This window comes from Penicillium manginii (genome assembly GCF_028828005.1).
Source record: "Penicillium manginii strain IBT 31320 chromosome Unknown utg000005l:1.0-5665137.0:1.0-5668048.0, whole genome shotgun sequence".
NCBI classification, from domain to species: Eukaryota; Fungi; Ascomycota; class Eurotiomycetes; order Eurotiales; family Aspergillaceae; genus Penicillium; species Penicillium manginii.
This window is the reverse complement of record NW_026643106.1, coordinates 3,040,549-3,059,064: the sequence shown is the minus strand read 5'-3', so window position 1 is coordinate 3,059,064 and position 18,516 is coordinate 3,040,549. Positions and strand designations below refer to the sequence as shown.

Sequence of the window (18,516 nt, the reverse complement as noted above, 5' to 3'; positions counted from 1 at the left end):
GTGTCGGTGCAAGCAAAGGACTCTGTGCGCGACAGGTTGCCTTCAGGCGTATCACAGCTCTCTCTAGGGCTTGATGGAGGAGGGATCGGCTAACGAATTCGTTCCCCGTTCCAGTGAAAAGAATTCTATGTCAGTGGCGGGTCGAACCCGCATTAAAATCCCAGAAAGTCGTGAGGGTCCACTTGTCTACCCACTTCTCTGGGCCGTCGTTCTCCTTGCTTTTTAAAATGATGAATCCGCTCCCCGCATTCAGCAGTGGCCGTCTTGGATCTTCTTCCTCTCTGTGTTTTGCTCCCGAGAAGTTGAGGAACCTCCCGATTTGTTGGACCTTTACGCTCATCACGTAGAGTCGTGTTACCTGGCTTTCGCCATCCTGCCCTCAAGATGCAGGAGGTCGATGAGAAAATCGCGGTCGTAAGTGCAGTCCGAGCGAATTGACCGATCATATTTAGCTTATTTCCACGATCGCTCCAGGATCCCGACTTTTATCAGATCGAAAATGATTATGATCCTAGCGACTTCCAATCGTATGTTTTCCAATTATACTATTCTGGTTATCTCGTTCCAGGGGATATAAGCTGACCAGTTGGTCTTGTTGAATGATAGAGAGACCACATCTCTCGCTTCCTCCATCTACAAGGGGGTGATGGATAACGGCCGACGGTACGTGGTCTAAAAGAGATTTGAATCTATGTACTAGGTACTCATTGTTACGTACAGGTATCAAACTCTTCGGGAAGGCAAATACTGGTACTTGCAGCGTCTAAAAAGCGAATATCACAACACGACATTCTAATTTCAGGACAGGGGCCCCTCTGATGAGCAGCAATTCGAGGCACTCGAGGCCGGGTAGGTCATACAGCCCTCTAGGTTCACGGCATATTTGCTGACACCTCCAGACACTTGGTATCCATGGTCATGGATTCCGAAACAAACAACCCTCTATTCCAAGCCCCAATCAAAAACCCGAAGGTATCATCTTGTACTACTCCTTTATTTTTCCATTTTGCTATATCCTAATACTCCTGGAATCTAGCGCATTCTTGATGTCGGTACTGGTCGAGGAAGCTGGGCAGTGTGAGTCTCAGCCTTGGCATGTACCACAACAATAAAAGGAAGCTAGCTAACTCTCCCAAAATTAAGTGATGTGGCGGACATGTTTCCCGAATGTAACAATATTCCATGTCTCTCACCTTAACGAGAACCAATACTGACCCCTCACAGCCCAAGTTCGCGGTGTCGATCTTTACCCTCCGCCCATTGATTGGATGCCTCCCAACTGCATCCTCGAAGTGGATGACGTCCTTCAAGAGTGGACTTGGCGTGAAAAGTTTGATCTCATTCACATGAGTCTCATGCTGGGCTCCTTCAATGCAACTGAATGGGAAACTGTCTACAGGCAGTGCTACGAGTAAGCTGCGAGAGGACTCGAGGCAAAACAAAATAATAATCTTTAGTTGTCTAGGAACTTGGAGCCCGGAGGGTGGTTTGAGCAGTTTGAAGGAGGCTGCAATGTACTCTCTGATGACAATACCTTGCCCAAGGACAGTGTCTTAGCAAGCTGGGGCCCCAACATTCTAGGTGCAGCTGCGCTATCCGGCCGCCCTGTCGACACCCTTGATACTATGCGCAAGGAAATTGAGAAGGCTGGCTTCATTGATCTCCACGAAAAGGTATATAGATGGCCCATAGGCCCTTGGCCAAGGGATCCTGTGTTGAAGGAAGCTGGTCGTCTCAACTGGCACATGTGGAAGACCGGGATGGACGGGTATGCCACATATTTGCTCACTAAGTTCGGTCTCCCCGAGCCATGGAGTATCGAGGAAGTTCAAGTTTTTGTCGCCAAAGCCCGAGCTGAGATACACAACCCCAAGTACCATATCTATCACTTTTCGTGAGTATCTCGCCATCACTTCCATGGTATTTTGACATGCTGATACAGAAGTAGTCGGCGAATTTGGGCCCGTAGGCCCACGGAGGAGGAGGCCGCAGAAATCGCCGCCAAGAAGGAAAAGGAGGACTTGCAACGAGATAGGGAGCAGGACAAGAAACAGGGAAAAAAGGATTTATCAGGAGCCGACAAGATTAATACTAGCCAGGTGACAACACCTGGACTGATGAAAGACACCCCTAGCTCCGAGGGTGTTTGAACATCGATGCACTTGGGCATTTATATAATCCTTCTCTTTGAAATTGCACATATTGACTTCCATGGAGTTATGTGAGATCGTTCCGAGTGAAAGACAACATTTTCTTGAATGGAATTTTTTTTACAAAAAAAATCACATACTGTTACACAAAGGCTACTTCCTCTTAGTCTAGTAGAACCTTGAAATGCTCGATATTTCTGATATTTAGCATTATACTACTAAATCATAATCTGTCATCACACATTCCCGTCGGTCCGGTATTTGTAGGAGGACAGCAAAGGAAAACAAACTATGTTAGTAAGAAAAAACCGAGGATTGTTAGCCTCCTGACTCCTTGCAAAAATAAGCTGCAGCCTAATTACAGGATGTAGGTACTTCGTACTGTAACGCAAATCCTTGATATTCCACCTGGGCGTCAAATCTGGCCCGTGACGATGGTGGTGCTGATCCTTGGGGGCCAGCCCCAAAGACAACCCCCGAACCCCCGCACCCCAGTGGCCTGATTTTAACAAGTATCTCTCTCCGCCTCAACCTAATCACAAAAACAGACTGACAGCTCTGAGTACCCTTGTGAGCTTATAATTACAACTCAGAATGGCTTGCACTGTCGCACTGAGCTTACGGGAGCCCGTTCTAGAAATGGAAAAGCCCTCTCACCCATTCTATGAGCCGTGGCGAACAAGCCTCGTCCTGTTGCGCAGAATTGCTCTCGACCGAGTGTGGAGATACAAGGACTTTATCTCCGACGGCGAGCAAGGCTATCTTGGTGTGAACAAAGACCACCCTGGTCGTGCTATCTATATCTATCGTGAGTGTGCTCCAATTTAAATCTGAACTGGGTCTCTGGCTAGGGAATGGATTTTTTTAAAATAGCTTCACAGAGAAAAGAATTCACAGTACTCAAACGCAGCTGCGCCTCCAAAAATTCAACCTTAAGTCAAACCCTTTCGCCTCATTTCAGCAAGCCCCTTGCGGCTACATGCATACAGTGAAATAAGATCCAGAAGGGTTTTTTCGCGTTCTCTTTCTAGTTCGGACGCAGTCTCTATCTAATTTCAGCCCTCTCGGTCATGCCAAGAAATGATTTTCTCGCCTACTATTACCTCCAGCGCTATCCATGGATTGATTCAAAGTATCTCGGTATTAGTTTATAAACATAACAGCAGGCTGTTTCAGGTTCGAGAGGCTCGGTTGGAAACCGCACTGAATTCTTCATTGTCCACGGCCCTAGATGCAGGCTGGTTAAATTCACTCGATGAGTTTTGTTAATTTATTGAAACCTCCTCGGGCCCTTAATCATAGCTTATGCAATTTTCAGCATGAGGGAAGTTGAAGTGAAGCCTGCAAGATGTGTCCGCACTGTATCATTCTTAGTCATTGCCAGGCATTCATGCGATATTTGTTTTGTCCTGAATTAGCATTATGAGGAAACAGTCATTTTCCTTATAACAAATATCATTTTGCGAAATTTATAGTATTCTTCACTTCAAGAATCAATTGCACTGCGAAAAGCTTCAGAGCAAATTTCGAAGACCAGAGAAACCGAGGCGACATGGCAGATTGCGGGGATGCAAATAGTAGTGCGCGGCTGTATATGGAGCGAAGTGGCAAATCAAATGAAGGTGTGAAGCTATAGACAAGCCCTAGGACTTTGGGGTTGACTCTGATGAACATCATTTCCGGACCTTCTGAATACCTAGGTACTAAGCCTAGTGAATTGGACTATTTCGTAGCCCAAAATCACTGAGGAGATTAGTTGATCAGAATGGATAGTAGAGACCCCAAAAAGTTCATACATATCAGATAGCAGTCCAAAGTGAATAACAAGCCAAAACAAAACAAACAGCCTTCCTCGCAGTATTAAACTGTCAAAAAAGTAAAACAAAAAACAATATATTGAAGACAGCCAAACCAGAAAAAACAAAACTTGTAACCAACCCAAAAATTCGTAATTCACAAACATAAACAAGACAAGATAACATTAAGAACCGAAGACACATTAAGTCGTAGTTGTCATAAACCAATTGTATCCATGCTGTTCAAAGGGATGTGACGCCCCGTAAGGGGAACGTGTTCTTCAAACAGCTCATCAAAATGAGAGGGAATGCAAGACTTGAGAAGCTTGCTCGTAGCAGTGCGTGATTGTCGTTCTTCCAGACGCATAACTCGTCTACCCAAAAGCGAGGCCCGACAGGGTCATCATTTCCCCAATTCACGATCAAGAGAGAAAGCGAATTACGCTACCGATAATACCCAGAGCAAAATTCCATCGGCGGTGGGGGCGCAAAAAAAGACAGCAGCCATTCCAGCAAGGTAATTTCCATGAGCCTCATCAACGGCGAGGCTCTCCGCGGGTTCCATGTAGGTGATCAAGGGAGTAACAGCAAAGGGTTGGTCCAGGGTGTAAAAATATCCACGGTTAAAACAAAAAAAAATAAGGGATTATCCATCGGCCTCGAAAACCTGGGTCAAAGTGGCCGTTCCTCCTGTGGGTTCAAGGGTTTGCAAATCTCACGCGGCGCCGGCGGTCATGAATCAGTTTCTCCGTGTCAACATAAAGATCATCGAAGAACTGCATGGCATCGGAATCTTTGAGAATCTTTGCCACCTGTGTACCGGCAGAGATGAGCTGCAGCACGTTACGGTCATCCTTGACAGGTCGAGAACTGTGCTTGGCGGCATGGCGCATCTCTAGAGAGTTCTCGAGGACAGTAATCAACTGCTTGATTTGACCATTGTGGAGGGCATGGCGCGGGATGCGTCGTCGGGTAGCCAGTCTCCGTAAGAGATGCACCCACTCATTCCACTCACGGTCCGAGGGGACCTGGACTCGCCTCTTATCCTGTTCCAATGGGATGGGGAATTGGTATCGTGCAAAGAAGTCAAAAGCACACTGAGATAGACGGTCATTAACTTTATGCAGGATCCTGTCCTGATCTGCGGCGTCAAGATTAGTGGGAAGCTGGGGCAGTTCCTCCTCCCGGGGAGGGAGACTCCGTGTAGCAGGGAGGTCCAAAATTTGATGCGGGCCATCAAACTCATCTCGGTTGGAGGTCCTTCTCTGGGAATGGTACTGCGGGCTTCCTCGGGTTACGTCGGTAGCTCGGCGGCTGTTCCTTTCCACTATATATTCTGGGCTCTCCGGTGGGTTGATTGGCCTGATCTCATGACGAAGAGCCTCATGGGGCATATGCGGGGGTTGGCTCCAATCCGAGTACACCGGAACTGGTGCATGAGCATGTCCGGTAGAAGGGTAAGATAAACGTCCCATGGGCTGGTTCACAAGATGGCCGTGGCTGTCCAAGGGAGTTCCGGGGTATGGGGGTCGGGGATCGAATTCTATGGGTCCAAGGAGGAGTTGACGATTGTGATCAAGGCCGTAAGCTCGAGGTGCTGAGGGTGCCCTTTATATCGCTTAGCAGGAGTAATTGGGGATCGTATATTGCCTTCAGAGCCCAGGAAGGAAAAGACCAATGCTTATGGTATGGAAGTACCTTTGCCGGTGGATGACGGGAGGGTTTCCCGGTGCCGCGTACATGGAATGCTGAGCCATAGTGCTGTTGGGATGTATGAGCGGGTTGTTGCACCAAAGATAATAGGCATGCATAGGAGAAGAGTAAGTGAAGACGGGGCGATAGTTGTTTGGTGCTAACCTGGGACGAGAGAGAATGTCCAATTTACTGCTAACTGAACCGACCCGAGTGCCAAAATGTGCTGGAGTCACCGGAAAGGGTTGAAAGCCTACTGGTACGGCCGTCAAAGGGGGGGCAGGCACCATGAGGATTGAATATGTAGACGTTGGGTAGCCGTGGCACTCAATAATAGATAAATGAAATGTGGGAAACGGACGGAGAAATATAGGCAGAAGAATCAATTAAGTAATAGGGTGCGAGTGAACGAATGTGCAGACGTAAAAGAGGCGCAGGGAGGTCGACTTCGGAGTAATATATGGACAGGAGTGCCCGGGCAATCATTTCTGGTAGGTGTGCCTGACGCCTGCTTCTGGACTGGTATGGCAAATCCGGTTCCGTAAGTGGATGGAGAGCCGCGCTGGAAGCTTTCAGACCCAGAGTGGAGATACCAATCTCAGCAAATAATACTTCCGTGGCCTAGGCGTTGCTCTTTGGCAGACACCAATTGCATAGTTTTGACAGGGGCCATCCCCGGCTCCTCCTTATGCCACAAAATGCGTACATTCAACAGGGCAGATCTGGATCGATCGAGGTTGGAGTCCGGTCCGCAAGACGCATTGATTCGACGTAACTAGGATGTCCTAAGGCGGCTCTGGAACGTTGAGGGGGCTGTATCCACCATCAATTACCCACCTGTGATCGAAGGGGGTGGAATCACTCTTCACAGCGCTGATCTTCATGGGTTGGGGACTGCAGATACCAGCTGCAGGCCGCGCCACTTTGACCTAGGCACTATGTATAATGTCCCTGTAAAGATGGTCTTGGGCAGCAGTTGGGTATGATAGCATAGATTTGGGGTCGGGCGTCAATTCTCGTTGGCTGATCATGGCTTGACTACGACGTGCGGGATCTGCAACGAAGAAGATATGGAGTGAGCCTGAAGGTGGAGGCGAAGCATATGCAAGAATCCCGTGACGTCGAGGTAACTCAGATGTACACTTTCAGACAGGCATAGTATCCACCTCGGTAGGTATGTGATAATGTCCATACTACCTAACCTCAAACTTGACTAGGTTGGTTCCGCCGGGTCGCGATGATCGGGCAGGCAATAGTGTTGTCGCCCAATGAACGCATGGACCATGTAGATATTTCGGCCGCGATCGACCTTTCTCCATATTACTTTCGGTGGAGAGCCGCCTGGGGTATGTCTGGTTCGGGATCAGCTTGCAGCCCAATGGACGGCCCAATGTCTTACATTCTGCGCAAGCCCAGTTGCTAGATGTCGAGCGATGGGGCGGGTGGTGGCAAGACGGAAGCAAAAAGGGCTAACAGGCGCCTCTGAAGTCAATGGAGGCTGGGTACCCATAGGGATCGGTTTTAATTGCAGGGTATTATTTCTCAAACACCGCTGAGAGCGAGAAAGTTTATCTGGATGTTCGTCATGCACTTGATTAACCAACGCCCCGGCACTGGCAGCCCCTGGTCCGTTGGAATTATTAACAGCGAGCGGGAAGAACAACTCCGATACGCCGAGCATATTCCTGAATACCTATTGTCAGCTTTCCAGTTTTATTCCTTTTTTACCTTTGTTCTGTCTTGCTTACCTCACAGCTCAAACGAATCGCGTCCTCCATCCCAATCCGAGCCTCGTATCCCAGGATTGCCTTGGCTTTTTCTCCACTAGCGTATCTAACGGCGCACGCATCTCGAACGCTTCCCCGACTTAAGGTGGCGTGGGTGTCTGTCACCCAGGCTACCATCTCGCACAGAAAACCTACAACGTAGGCCAGTTTTCCAGGGATTCGAATTTCGAAAGGTGGGTTATGCCCGAAATGAGACCAGATAGCAAGGCAGAAATCACGAAAAGTGATCGGTTCATTATTCTGAATGAAGAATGCCTCGCCTGAAGCCGTGCGCGAGGTCATCAGGTTCTCTATGGCCAGGATATGGGCGTCGGCAACATTTCTCACATGGGTAACATCCCACAAGTTCTGCCCATCTCCGATGATAAAGGGCGTTTGGTACTTGGCAATGCAAGCGTGGAGGGCAGGGACCAGCTGATAGTCTCCTTCCCCGCACAGAACCGAGGGGCGGAGTGAGCAGGTGGCCATTTGGCTGCTATCTGCCTCGAGAACCAGGGCCTCCGCTGCAGCCTATTTGTTTTTGTTAGCATATTTTCGATTCCCTGAGCACGAACCATGGCCCGGTTGGATGGTTGTACAACCTTAGATTCACCATAGATGAGGGATGTATGAGACGTCGGCCACTCTTCATCGATATTGCAATAGGGCGTGCTCAAATCGTCTGTCACCACACAACAAGAGCTGGTGTAAATGAAAGCCTCGACATCACTTTCCAATGCTGCGTTTAGCATGTTCCGGGTGCCCTCGACATTGGTTTTCCACACCTCACGCTCCAACCTCCGGCTAAAACGGTCTACTACAGACGGTACAATGCCCGCAGTATGAATAATGATATCGGGCTTAACGGTTTGAATAGCCCTGTCCACTTCTGCAGCAGACGTGACATCAACTTGCATACATTGAATCGTCTTTGGGAGAATATGTTCTGCCCGGGGCGGACTCCGATCAATGACGGTGATGGCGCAGCCAGGGTGCCTTGCAGCAAGGGCACGTACTGTAGCGGAGCCGACAAAACCGGTGCCTCCAGAGATCAGGACCTTCTTCGACTTTAACATATCTGCAGTCCTTGCAAGGTGGGTTGAAAGAGTGTACAATTCGGGGGTTGCTCCTGGAGATTAGGGAAGCTGGCACCAGGCGGCTAACAAGTGATTGACTGGGCCCGTGACTTGCTGGGAAATATGCGCCGTCACATTCCAATAGGATATCACAACTACGATCTGCTGCAAAGCCACGGCAATAGTATGGTACATAGCACAGCCAGGAATCGAATTGAACATGGCTTAAACTGAGAAAAACGAATCTGAACCTGTTTCAAGTCATAGTCTATACATGGCGTCGCCTCAAAGCTCCGCGACCACCCCACGTCATGCGGGGACTGCGATAAACGCAAACATCTAATATACAGATCCTCGATTGAGGCAATTATTCCAGTCGCGTCAAAAAGGATCGGGCTTCAAGAGAGGGCCCCGCTGCGACAAACCAGTAAACTCCAAGGTAAATGCAAAGAAAAGAAAGATCGGGATGGGTGCATCCACTTCTCCCGCCCACCAGAACAAGCGTAATTGTGCCATTGCGAGTCGCATGCAACGTATGACACGATTAGAGCACGCGGCACAAAACCAGACCGCCGAGCTTCTTCTCCACGCACTCGCGGGCCTCCAGAATACCACGGTCTGTCGAGAGGAAAAGACTCTCGCCTGGCGAACGAAGACCGCCCACATAGCCGGAATCCTCACCACGCACGACTCGTCTCAGACCTTCGACGTCGATCGTAACTCGTCGTGTGGGCTTGCTGACCATCTGCACCTTTCCAAGGACTGACTCGTTGCGCCAGTACTTTAGACCCAGCCAGAGGCGTCGCGATGCAACATTATCCAGAGTGACGGGCTCAATGCCTTCCACCTCATCGTTGGCGGCAGGGTATCCGAGAATCGGGTGGGCAGGGGAGGAGTAGGACCTCCGCGGACGACAGAGGAGATGTAGCCGGAGTTCTGAAGGGCGTTACACAGCTTGAGGTGAAGATTGCTGTTTGGGATGGAAGTAAGACTCAAACGGGCTTTGGTGGCGTTGTTTAAGTGCGAGCACACGTGGGCGAGGTTGACGAGAGACATTTCGATCGATGGTAGGCGCAATTGGCCCTTTTGGAACGGGTGTTCGGGGAGGAGAGAAAAGTTGCGGAGATCGGAGGTCGGAAGTCGGGGAGCTGGCGAGACACACGGCGTCGGCCAGACAGTATTGAGGACCCTTCTGGTATAAGAATGTGCTCGAGAGTTTCGAAATAGCACCTCGACGTGGATGGGCAAAAGAACGGAGACGTGCAGAGCTGGTCGACACACCGCGCTGTTAGGATGGAAATTTTCGGACAAACCTGGCTCCGGAGCTCCGGGGTATACACACGCCAAGCCCAACAGGTACAGCTCGAAGAAGTACTCGATACTTGCTCCACTATGGATAACCAGCACTATCTTAAAGTACTGGTGACCTCACTTTGTCACACATCTTAGCGCCTGCTCATCACACGCCTACGCTCGGCGGCTGCAGAAGCCCTCTCACAGGAGGAACACTGGCCCCTCCAAGCGCATTAAAATGGCAGCCTTATTTCGTGAGTTCTTTCCTTTCCCTCCCTATATAATCTTCTCTCCCTGCTATTTTGACTATCCTGGTTCAATAAATCACCGCAATTATGCCTCCGCTCCCGGGCGAAGAGCGTCTACTGACCGTGTGAGTCGAGGCTAACTTCCCCCGCAGATGACGCAGTGATGTGGAGGGGTTCTGACGAGACAACAATTTAGTTTCGCCGATATTCATTCTTATTTCACGGTGCCGACCCCAAAGCCTTTACACCACCGGTTTGATAAAGGCTCCTATCTATACATCTATCATGATGATGCCGACAACAAGGCTAGAATCGAGATTGCCAATAACCCAGGAACATCTGATCAAGATGCATTCCATGGAGGGTTGGAGAATGTCCATATCCGTCATTCAACTCAATTCCCTACCCAGTGCACTCTGACGGTGGATGGGCTTGGCTCGCCGCACCAGCCTGCCCATTATGAATGGCGGCTCCCGAGTGGAGATCCCCGCAACGAGCGTCACAGCCTCTTACGTCTACACACACTAGACATCTATTTCTGGACTTTGGACGATGCAAATCAATTCCTAGACACAATTGGCCGTGTCCTGGCTACACATCAATTAGAAACAGACCGCCTCGCTCAGTCGGAACAGCCCTTGAGCTCGGTCGTACAACAACTTGAGAATGTCGCTGTGACAGATCCAGCCTACCAGAACGGCCAGACACGCAACTCGCGCTCCGAATTCCCATCAGCAACTGTACCCGGTATACAGGGGATCCAACAAGTTCCTAATCTCCCACCACCGCCTCCAAGCGGACAAACAGCCGACCCACAAGGAGCCAGCTCGGTACAGCAATCCCCGGTATTGGAACAGACAACACCAGAGAGCTTCGCGCCTCTGCCTTACAACCCAGCCGCACCTGCAGCTCCGGAGCCCATCAAACACCGCGAGAAGACCCCGCCCCCAGAAGATGGAGCTAATGGCACCGGGCTCGCCGCAGCGGTGGCAGCCGACCATGGTGTCCCATATACCCCGCCATCGCAAGTTGGCGGAGCCGTAGGAATGGCCGCCTTGACAAGCCCACAAACTCCCCACGGGATCTCATATACTGGTGCACCAGCAACTGCTGCAGCAGGATACGCTTCGCCCCCACCAAGCGCAGGCCCAACAAACCCAGCAACGTTGTCAAGTCCCACCTCGATCCAAAGCCCAGGACCACCCGCGTATCAACAAGCCTTCCAGCCCGGGGCCCAGCAAAAATGGACACCTAGCACGCCGGGATCAATGACCTTTGCGCCGCCACCGCAAGATCCCAACGCCCACCTCTATGCGCAGCAGCAGGCTCAGCAGCAGCAACTCTATGGCTCACCACAATCACCACCTGCCCATCACCCCAACAAAGCCGTCCAAATCGCCGGATACTCGAACTTCTCATACGACAAATCACAACAACCCCAGCAGCAGACGCAGCCCGGTGCCTCAGAGTACGATGTCCACAATCAACTGTACAGGCCTACGGAAACAGAAGCCAACTCGCATGTTTACCAACATGCGCAAAAAGCCATGAAGAACTCCGGGACCCGGGGCCGTAAGCTTGAGGACAAGGCGGATAAACTGGAGAGCGGGATGAATCGCTTCTTCAAGAAGTTGGAGAAGAAGTTCTAAAGCAAAGGGGAGACCTTACTTGATCAAGCTGACTGGCATTCTGTCACCATATCCTGGAGGAATTTTCCTGGCCAGGTTTCCTTGAAAGCGTTCTTGTTGATCAATTTGTTCTGTCTGCGTGTTCCATGCTATGCGGTGTTGAGGCTCCCTTTGGAATGCATTTCTGAGACTAGCCCGAGGTGTGAAATGTAAGCTAGTAGGCTTGTGGTCTGCATAACCGCAGGACGGTTATAGCTAAGATAGAGATGATGAGAAATATGCATATGGATAATTCGTTGTGAAAGAAAATCTTGTTTCTGGCTGTAAAAGCTAGTTATGATAACAAAAGTGTTTATACTAGATCTACTGGCCATGAGACAAGAGCGGTCGAAAAACCTAAGAAACTGGCATTGTCCTAACGTACAAAGCCCGCCTCTTGGTAATAAGTAACAAGAATACAATACAATAGTATGATGAACCCGAAGAATGCTTTGAAACGCTCAAGAAAATCCATATGCTCACCAAAAAAAAAACAAAAGGTAGAATGCAAGTCACACTGATATCCAGGATATCAGGAGATAGCCCAGGATCTTGGCTGGGTTGAAAGAAGAAAATTAACTCCCACAGAAGAAAAGAGACGTCACGCAGCTCAGAGAAGAGAAGAGAAGACAACATCAACAAGGGAAGAGAGAAAGGTCAAGAGTATAGCACAAAAGGCTAGAAAAAATTGGTCGCCCAGGCAGATGAGAATGTAATGATGCAAGTAGGGATGAAAGATACGATCTAACTCAATTGGTTGGCAAAGTCGATATCGACGGTGTCCGACTTAGCCTGGGTGATAGGTTCCTCGGCGGGAGCAGTAGGCTCAAGGGTTGCTAGGGAATCCTTGGCGGGTGTCTCATCGATAGATTGAGATGTGAGCTCCGACACGACCACACCCTTGGTGGGATCGGAAACATCTTCGCCAACCTGGACAGGTGCTTCAGTGGGCTCGGGGACCTCATGGACATCAGAGACCTCGGCCTTGGGATTCGAGGAATCCAGCTCAACGGCATCGGTCTCATTGTCGGCAGCAGGCTGAACAATAGGCTCGGTGATATCCTCGATAGATTCCTTGGCATGCACCTTAGAAGTCTCTATAGCACCGTTGGTGTTCACCTCGGCCTCGAGCTGGCTTTCTTCGATGGCTGTTGCCTCTGTCTCAGATTCAACAATTGGATCCTCCTTGATCGTTACGGGAGCGGGAGCCTCAACGGGAGCTTCAAGGGTGGCATTTGTGACGTTCTCCTGGGTGGTTGTGGGCTCTGCGACAAGCTCGGGCTCAGGAACAACTTCAGCGGGAACTTCAATTTCTTTTTGTTCGACGGGTTCGGCCTTCTTGATGACTTCTTCCAATGGAGTTTCGAGCTCAGGTTGCTCGACGATAGTGTCCTGTGCTTCCACAGCTGGTTCTTCGACCTTGGGAGCAACAGAGTCCACATTCTCCTTCTCGCTTTCAATATCCTGTCTCTTCTCAGCAGGTTTCACCTCGTCTTTTGAAGGAGCAGGAGTCTCCTTAGGAGAAGGCTGAGACTTCTCGCTCCGGGGACGAAGAGGTGCGGGTTGGGCCTTGGGCTGGACCGTACCATGACCTGAGACTCGTCGGGTAGTGGTCTTGGATGGAGCAGTTTTGCTCTTTGGCGGGCTCTTAGCCTCGGGACGATCATGTGTCTTACTGGCCGAGCTGGCTGTCGGGCGCATCATCCTGGCCAAGAATCCTTCATTGACGGGCTTGGAGCTGTGGTCACTAGTACGAGAGCTCGGGCGCTCTTGTGCTGGTTGCGCAGCAAGGGAGGGTCGAGACGACTGTCTCCGAACGCTCGAAGTAGCAGATCCCCGCGCTGGGGGTGCATTGACCGCACTCTTGAGGGATGATGGCTTGCGTGTGAGGGTTGAAGCAGTGGTCGTGGTGCGTCCGTTTGAAGGACCCACGGCACCCAATCTACCAGAAGACGACGCGGTTGATGCAGTCGCAGAGGATGGTAGTCGAGCGGGCCTGGTAGGTGATTTCGATCGAGGCTTGCTGCTTGGTGCGGTGGTAGTCGATGTCTTAGGGCCGTCTTGAGAGGGGGTTGTACCGCGAGCTGTTCGCACAGCGGTCTTGGTAGCCGGGTTGAGTGAGGCCCGGCTTGACTTGTGGGCAATTGCGTTCGATCGTTCCTTTGCTAGCTCGCGCGCCGAAGTGGGCTTCGCAGTAGCACTGGTCGTGGGTTTCGCGGCGGTTGATGCTGCGGCCGGGGCGGGCTTATTCGGTGCGGTAGTTCTTGTGGCGTGAACATTCGATGGCTTCTTAGTCACTGTCTTTGGTGCCGGCTTCTCTGACTGTGCCGCGGGGCTAGAAGTAGCCGCAGGCACAGGCGTGGGTGCAGCAAGCTCCTCTTTCTTCGACGATGCAGACTCCACGGAAGACGTGCTGACAACCCGAGATGAAGGCTGCTCGTTAGCACCAACATTTCCGTCTAGGCTTAAAGCCGCGGTTCTTTCCTGGATTCCATTGACAGTCCGGTCCATGATGCTGTCTTGGCCGTTGTTGTTATTCCCGTCGGGTGTTGGGGAAATCACGTTCTGTCGACGTGCTTCCACCTCTTCCTGGTTGATCTTAGGTCCAAAGATTCCAGGGCTGTCACTCCGTCCACTAGTCTTTCGCAATGGCGAACCTGAATTCGACTGGATAGCGCCCTCGACGGTCACGAAGCTGGCGCGGACGCGAGAAAGTGGACGCGTTCCAGAGGATCCTGGAGTATCCGAAGGCACAGGTGTTCTTCCACGCGACGGAGGCGAGGTGATAGGGCTATCACCGGTTTCGAATTTGGCCAGTAGGCTACGGACCCCAGGGTGGGCGTTGTTGTCGGACATTGTTGATCAGGCAAAGCGGTCAGGGGAAGGGCCGGTCGGCGCAATTGCGGGGGAGGAAAAGGTCAAAATGCGTTGAGCGCACCGACGGCGCGACAGTGATAGAACGAAGCTATACAAACAGATCGCTGTACAGAACGTTTGTTTGAGGAGAGTGAACACGGTGTTGAGAAACGTCGAAGGGGGTTGAAGAAGGGCCGATCAGGAAACTAAGCCCACTAGTGAAATGATTAGCGTGTCCAACGGGGCTGCCGGCGCCTTGCCTCACGGAGAACACTTCTAGCGTGCATTGGACCTCCGGGTTCAGGGGCCAGTCCCCATCTCTCTGTGACAAAGTGGGTTGGAAATGATTTCATACCCTAAAATCAGCCCCTGAATGCCATCCTATTCATCTCGTTTAAGGCATGAGGCGTTCCTTTGTGTGACCATTCATGAGAAGTACGGCAGAGTACCTCATAGATACTGTAGGACATACATCAAAGACCAAGGGTCATATTGAAACTACCAAGGTACATCTGACATGTAAATGATATCCCATGGACCAACCAAACCGATCTGCGCCACACTCCGATCGTAGGAATCCGTGGTCCATGGATCATGGCCGATCGGTCGCGTGTGGAATGCCCTGCAGCAACCAGCGTCGCGCTATCTCCCCCAGTACACCTCATACACACCTCAAACCCCCAGATTCCACTCCGTGTCGTACGGTCTTACCCCTCTAATATGTACCTCGGTCTGATCCAAGCTTGGGCCAACTGAGTGCTTAACATTTGCTATCTGACTACGGAGTATTGCCACCATTATGAACAGTCCAAACCCATAACCTTAGGATTTTAAGTTTTTTACTTGCCATTTAACTCGGGAAGCGGTGCCAAATATCCACCGATCTCTTCCGTACATTGATTGCAACAGCAGTGAAATATGTACCATGGTCATTATCAATGTGTTTGTTTATGCGGAGTAGACTGTCGGAGCGGTTTAACAAGGCCCCGTGTTAGTCAGCATTTTTTGCCTGTGTGCGGCGTCCATGGGAATACGAGCATCCCATTCATTCCCCAACTTATGATTCGATATGCTGAAAAATGGTTGGAGTGCCTCGTAGCAGTGGCTGCCGCCGGTGCGTAAAGCGCAGGGTCAAGGTATGTGCAATGGGAACCGAGTTGGGTGACATCAAATATACTAACACAAAAGGTAGTGTGATGAAAGAGTACCGGGATGTGCCAAGTGTGAGACATATGGCCAACCTTGCCCAGGATATGATAAAGGGTTCAAATTTATAACGGGAAAACCCTATCGAAGTAAGCGGAAACAGCCGGCTCTTCATGTTGAGGCTATTCCTGGGCAGCAACTGTCCAGCTCCGCATCATCCAACACATCCTCATCATCACCCAACATCGGGAGCGATTCCTCAGATTCTGGACTCATTCTCTTTTCAAGAGAGGAGCCTTCAAGTTTGATCTCTGCAGATCTGAACATCTTGCAGAGTATCAATGCTCTTGTTGATGATTTTACCCTGCCGGCCCCGGCTACCCAGAACCATCGTGCTTCCCATTGGTTTAGTCTCCTGCCGTCCATCTATGGCTTTAACCAGACCTTGGACGCTACCATCAAATCCTTTGTTGCACACCATTTCGGAAAATCCCTCCGAAATGAAGAAATGATTGTGTATGCCCGATCTTCCTACGGGGAGGCATTGTCTCGATTACGCAAAGCCTTGACAAATCCTTCCGAATGTCTTTCAACTCACATCTTTTGTGCGGTAGTATTGCTTTGCACCTATGAGGTAAGACTGGGGAATATCATTTCTCTTTGTTATAATCCAAAAACCTGATGTATAGACAGCTTTTTACCGACACCGAGAACCCAGAGTCTTGGATGCAACATGCAAAAGGACTCGGCCAACTGATCAAGGTCAGAGGACCCGATCGCTATCGAAACGAAATTGATATTACTTTACTCAAAAATTCCCGAGGGCTAGTCGTGAGTTCTTCTCGAGCATTTTCCCCAGTACATTCACATACTAGTAGTTTTTGAGTCTAACCATGATCCAGGTCATGCACTCAATGTTCTCCGGAGAAGCTTGCTTCTTAGCCTCGGAAGATTGGCATCAAATGATGCGACAGCAATATACAACAAGCTTACCAAGAGAACTGCACGACATCATCGAGGAATTTTTTGCCTTCTTCACATACACACCCAGCATTGTCCATAAGCTCTATCATTTGAAAGACATGGACGTATCAACCCCAGAAGCTTTCCAAGTCATTTCAGCTGCTCTAGAAGAAACCCTGATGCTGCAGAGCAGAACCGATGCCTGGTACAAGCAGTACACTAAAATCGCCCCTGTTCCCGCCGAGGCTCTGTCCGAGAGAAATGATCCCTTGTTCCCCGTCATCTTGACCTACTCCGACATGATCTTTGCAACTATATACTGCGGGTATTACGCTTGCATGGTGATCGTCCATGAGGCATTGAGAATTTTCTGCTATCCAGGCCCCCACGAAGCTATGGTGGTCTACTTCCGGGATCAAATTTGCCGATCTGTCGAGTATTGCAGCGCTGGGCTACTCGGCCCTTACAGAATGGGGTTTTCGCTACGGGTGGCTATGGAAGTTGCCGATTCTATAACGAGGACGTGGCTTATAGCTCGCCTGGGAGAACTTTCAAAAACCTACGCTGCAGCAAAGCCCGAGAACCATACGACAAAATTACTATGATCCATTCAACTTTTCACGGTCTGCAGAAAATTAAACTACTGTGTCTTCCAACCAGGGGTCCTCCCTGGTCTCTTCAGTTTCCAGCCCACTCCGCATCGTTAGATGTGACGTTCCTCTTGTTTTTACTCGACCCCGAAAGCGGCTCTATCACTGTGCGTGCCAGAAAAAAGATTCCAATGATGATAATTTCCATCAATAACCCCATCTCAGCAAGAATTCCCACGCTCCCTGAAGCCGGGTTGAATTCCGAGGGACCATACTCCTGCAAAAGGAAATAAATGACTCGGATCAACAAAAATGGGAGAGTTAACATTGTCAACATGACCCCCCGGCGACCTGTTGCAGGAAGAATAGAATGGCACTTAACCGATAGCCATCCTACCAAGCCACAGACGAACACAAAAGTGACGACCAGCACGACCGAACCAGCTTCCCCATAGGGTCGGATATCGATAATTCCACCGACTACCGCAAGCACAATGGCGATAAATATTGGGAATCGGAAGCCATGGAGTGCGATGCGAATGGGCAGGGACCATTTCGAGTTTCCCCTTCCATATTCTCCAGCTTGGCCACTGCGAAAAGACACGCATTAACTTTGCAATTCCAAGAGCGAGTAGCGGGATCTTTTCTCGTAGAAAGTTGAGAATTTTATACATACCATCGCAAAAGAACCAAGCTAACCTCAAACAAAAGAGGTGAGAGGCCCACACTTTGCAAGCAAGCCTCGGCGATCAGCATCGATTTATTGGGGTGACTCTTAGAAATTATCATCGCAGAGCTAGCGATGCGAACTATTGAAAAGCATTTCTTTTTAGCTTCCGCTGATTCGGGCTTGGTTTTGGGTTATTTTACTCACGTTGCGACAAAAGTCCAATCATACTAAACCAAGAGTAAAAGAAGCAGCGCGCGACATGCCTTTTCTTCCGATTGTGCCAATATCGCCATTCTTGTGCGAAGCGGATTGGGATTTGTATCAGATGAATGGCGGAGAAAATGACAAGTTCGGCAATTGCGATGTTTCGTCTGGCAGTCGAGATGGATCCATCTTCCGCTCGGGGTAAGAGGTGCTCGATTGCCATGGTGATGGGCTGTTGCATTCTTAACAATTTATTGTCGGAGAGCAGCTAGGGTGAAGATTGTATACTGTTAGCTTCTTGATTGCTGAAGATTAATCTCGGACTGCGACGTCCATCTTTAAGTATTAATCTTCTGCCAGTACTAGGTCTTATTTCGCGAGTGTATAGATCTCTACCGT

General features: G+C 50.1%; 9 protein-coding genes across 9 annotated transcripts; 4 read left to right on the top strand and 5 right to left on the bottom strand.

The window, feature by feature from the left end:
• Positions 1 to 384: 384 nt before the first annotated feature.
• On the top strand, positions 385 to 2,150 carry N7533_007531 (class I SAM-dependent methyltransferase; the record flags this gene model as incomplete). The annotated part of the gene is made up of 11 exons (XM_057104181.1): positions 385 to 414; positions 475 to 527; positions 607 to 663; positions 721 to 750; positions 808 to 849; positions 900 to 972; positions 1,037 to 1,077; positions 1,144 to 1,169; positions 1,225 to 1,411; positions 1,466 to 1,894; positions 1,949 to 2,150. 11 exons carry the CDS (start codon positions 385 to 387, stop codon positions 2,148 to 2,150), a joined length of 1,170 nt encoding a protein of 389 aa, XP_056959138.1.
• Positions 2,151 to 2,744: 594 nt separating this feature from the next.
• On the top strand, positions 2,745 to 2,978 carry N7533_007530 (uncharacterized protein; the record flags this gene model as incomplete). The annotated part of the gene is made up of 1 exon (XM_057104180.1): positions 2,745 to 2,978. The coding sequence occupies one exon, from the start codon at positions 2,745 to 2,747 to the stop codon at positions 2,976 to 2,978; it is 234 nt and encodes a 77-aa protein (XP_056959137.1).
• A 1,666-nt stretch (positions 2,979 to 4,644) lies between these two features.
• Positions 4,645 to 5,703, bottom strand: N7533_007529 (uncharacterized protein; the record flags this gene model as incomplete). The annotated part of the gene is made up of 2 exons (XM_057104179.1): positions 4,645 to 5,554; positions 5,645 to 5,703. The coding sequence occupies 2 exons, from the start codon at positions 5,701 to 5,703 to the stop codon at positions 4,645 to 4,647; spliced, it is 969 nt and encodes a 322-aa protein (XP_056959136.1).
• A 1,659-nt stretch (positions 5,704 to 7,362) lies between these two features.
• Positions 7,363 to 8,480, bottom strand: N7533_007528 (uncharacterized protein; the record flags this gene model as incomplete). The annotated part of the gene is made up of 2 exons (XM_057104178.1): positions 7,363 to 7,935; positions 8,004 to 8,480. 2 exons carry the CDS (start codon positions 8,478 to 8,480, stop codon positions 7,363 to 7,365), a joined length of 1,050 nt encoding a protein of 349 aa, XP_056959135.1.
• A 544-nt stretch (positions 8,481 to 9,024) lies between these two features.
• On the bottom strand, positions 9,025 to 9,536 carry N7533_007527 (mitochondrial 37S ribosomal protein uS8m; the record flags this gene model as incomplete). Its single annotated transcript, XM_057104177.1, has 2 exons — positions 9,025 to 9,416; positions 9,479 to 9,536. The coding sequence occupies 2 exons, from the start codon at positions 9,534 to 9,536 to the stop codon at positions 9,025 to 9,027; spliced, it is 450 nt and encodes a 149-aa protein (XP_056959134.1).
• A 572-nt stretch (positions 9,537 to 10,108) lies between these two features.
• On the top strand, positions 10,109 to 11,670 carry N7533_007526 (uncharacterized protein; the record flags this gene model as incomplete). The annotated part of the gene is made up of 2 exons (XM_057104176.1): positions 10,109 to 10,146; positions 10,218 to 11,670. The coding sequence occupies 2 exons, from the start codon at positions 10,109 to 10,111 to the stop codon at positions 11,668 to 11,670; spliced, it is 1,491 nt and encodes a 496-aa protein (XP_056959133.1).
• A 762-nt stretch (positions 11,671 to 12,432) lies between these two features.
• On the bottom strand, positions 12,433 to 14,544 carry N7533_007525 (uncharacterized protein; the record flags this gene model as incomplete). The annotated part of the gene is made up of 1 exon (XM_057104175.1): positions 12,433 to 14,544. The coding sequence occupies one exon, from the start codon at positions 14,542 to 14,544 to the stop codon at positions 12,433 to 12,435; it is 2,112 nt and encodes a 703-aa protein (XP_056959132.1).
• A 1,079-nt stretch (positions 14,545 to 15,623) lies between these two features.
• Positions 15,624 to 17,258, top strand: N7533_007524 (Zn(II)2Cys6 transcription factor domain-containing protein; the record flags this gene model as incomplete). Its single annotated transcript, XM_057104174.1, has 4 exons — positions 15,624 to 15,680; positions 15,737 to 16,324; positions 16,384 to 16,521; positions 16,593 to 17,258. The coding sequence occupies 4 exons, from the start codon at positions 15,624 to 15,626 to the stop codon at positions 17,256 to 17,258; spliced, it is 1,449 nt and encodes a 482-aa protein (XP_056959131.1).
• A 73-nt stretch (positions 17,259 to 17,331) lies between these two features.
• N7533_007523 (uncharacterized protein) lies at positions 17,332 to 18,340 on the bottom strand (the record flags this gene model as incomplete). Its single annotated transcript, XM_057104173.1, has 3 exons — positions 17,332 to 17,833; positions 17,920 to 18,052; positions 18,118 to 18,340. The coding sequence occupies 3 exons, from the start codon at positions 18,338 to 18,340 to the stop codon at positions 17,332 to 17,334; spliced, it is 858 nt and encodes a 285-aa protein (XP_056959130.1).
• Between the last annotated feature and the right edge of the window lie 176 nt (positions 18,341 to 18,516).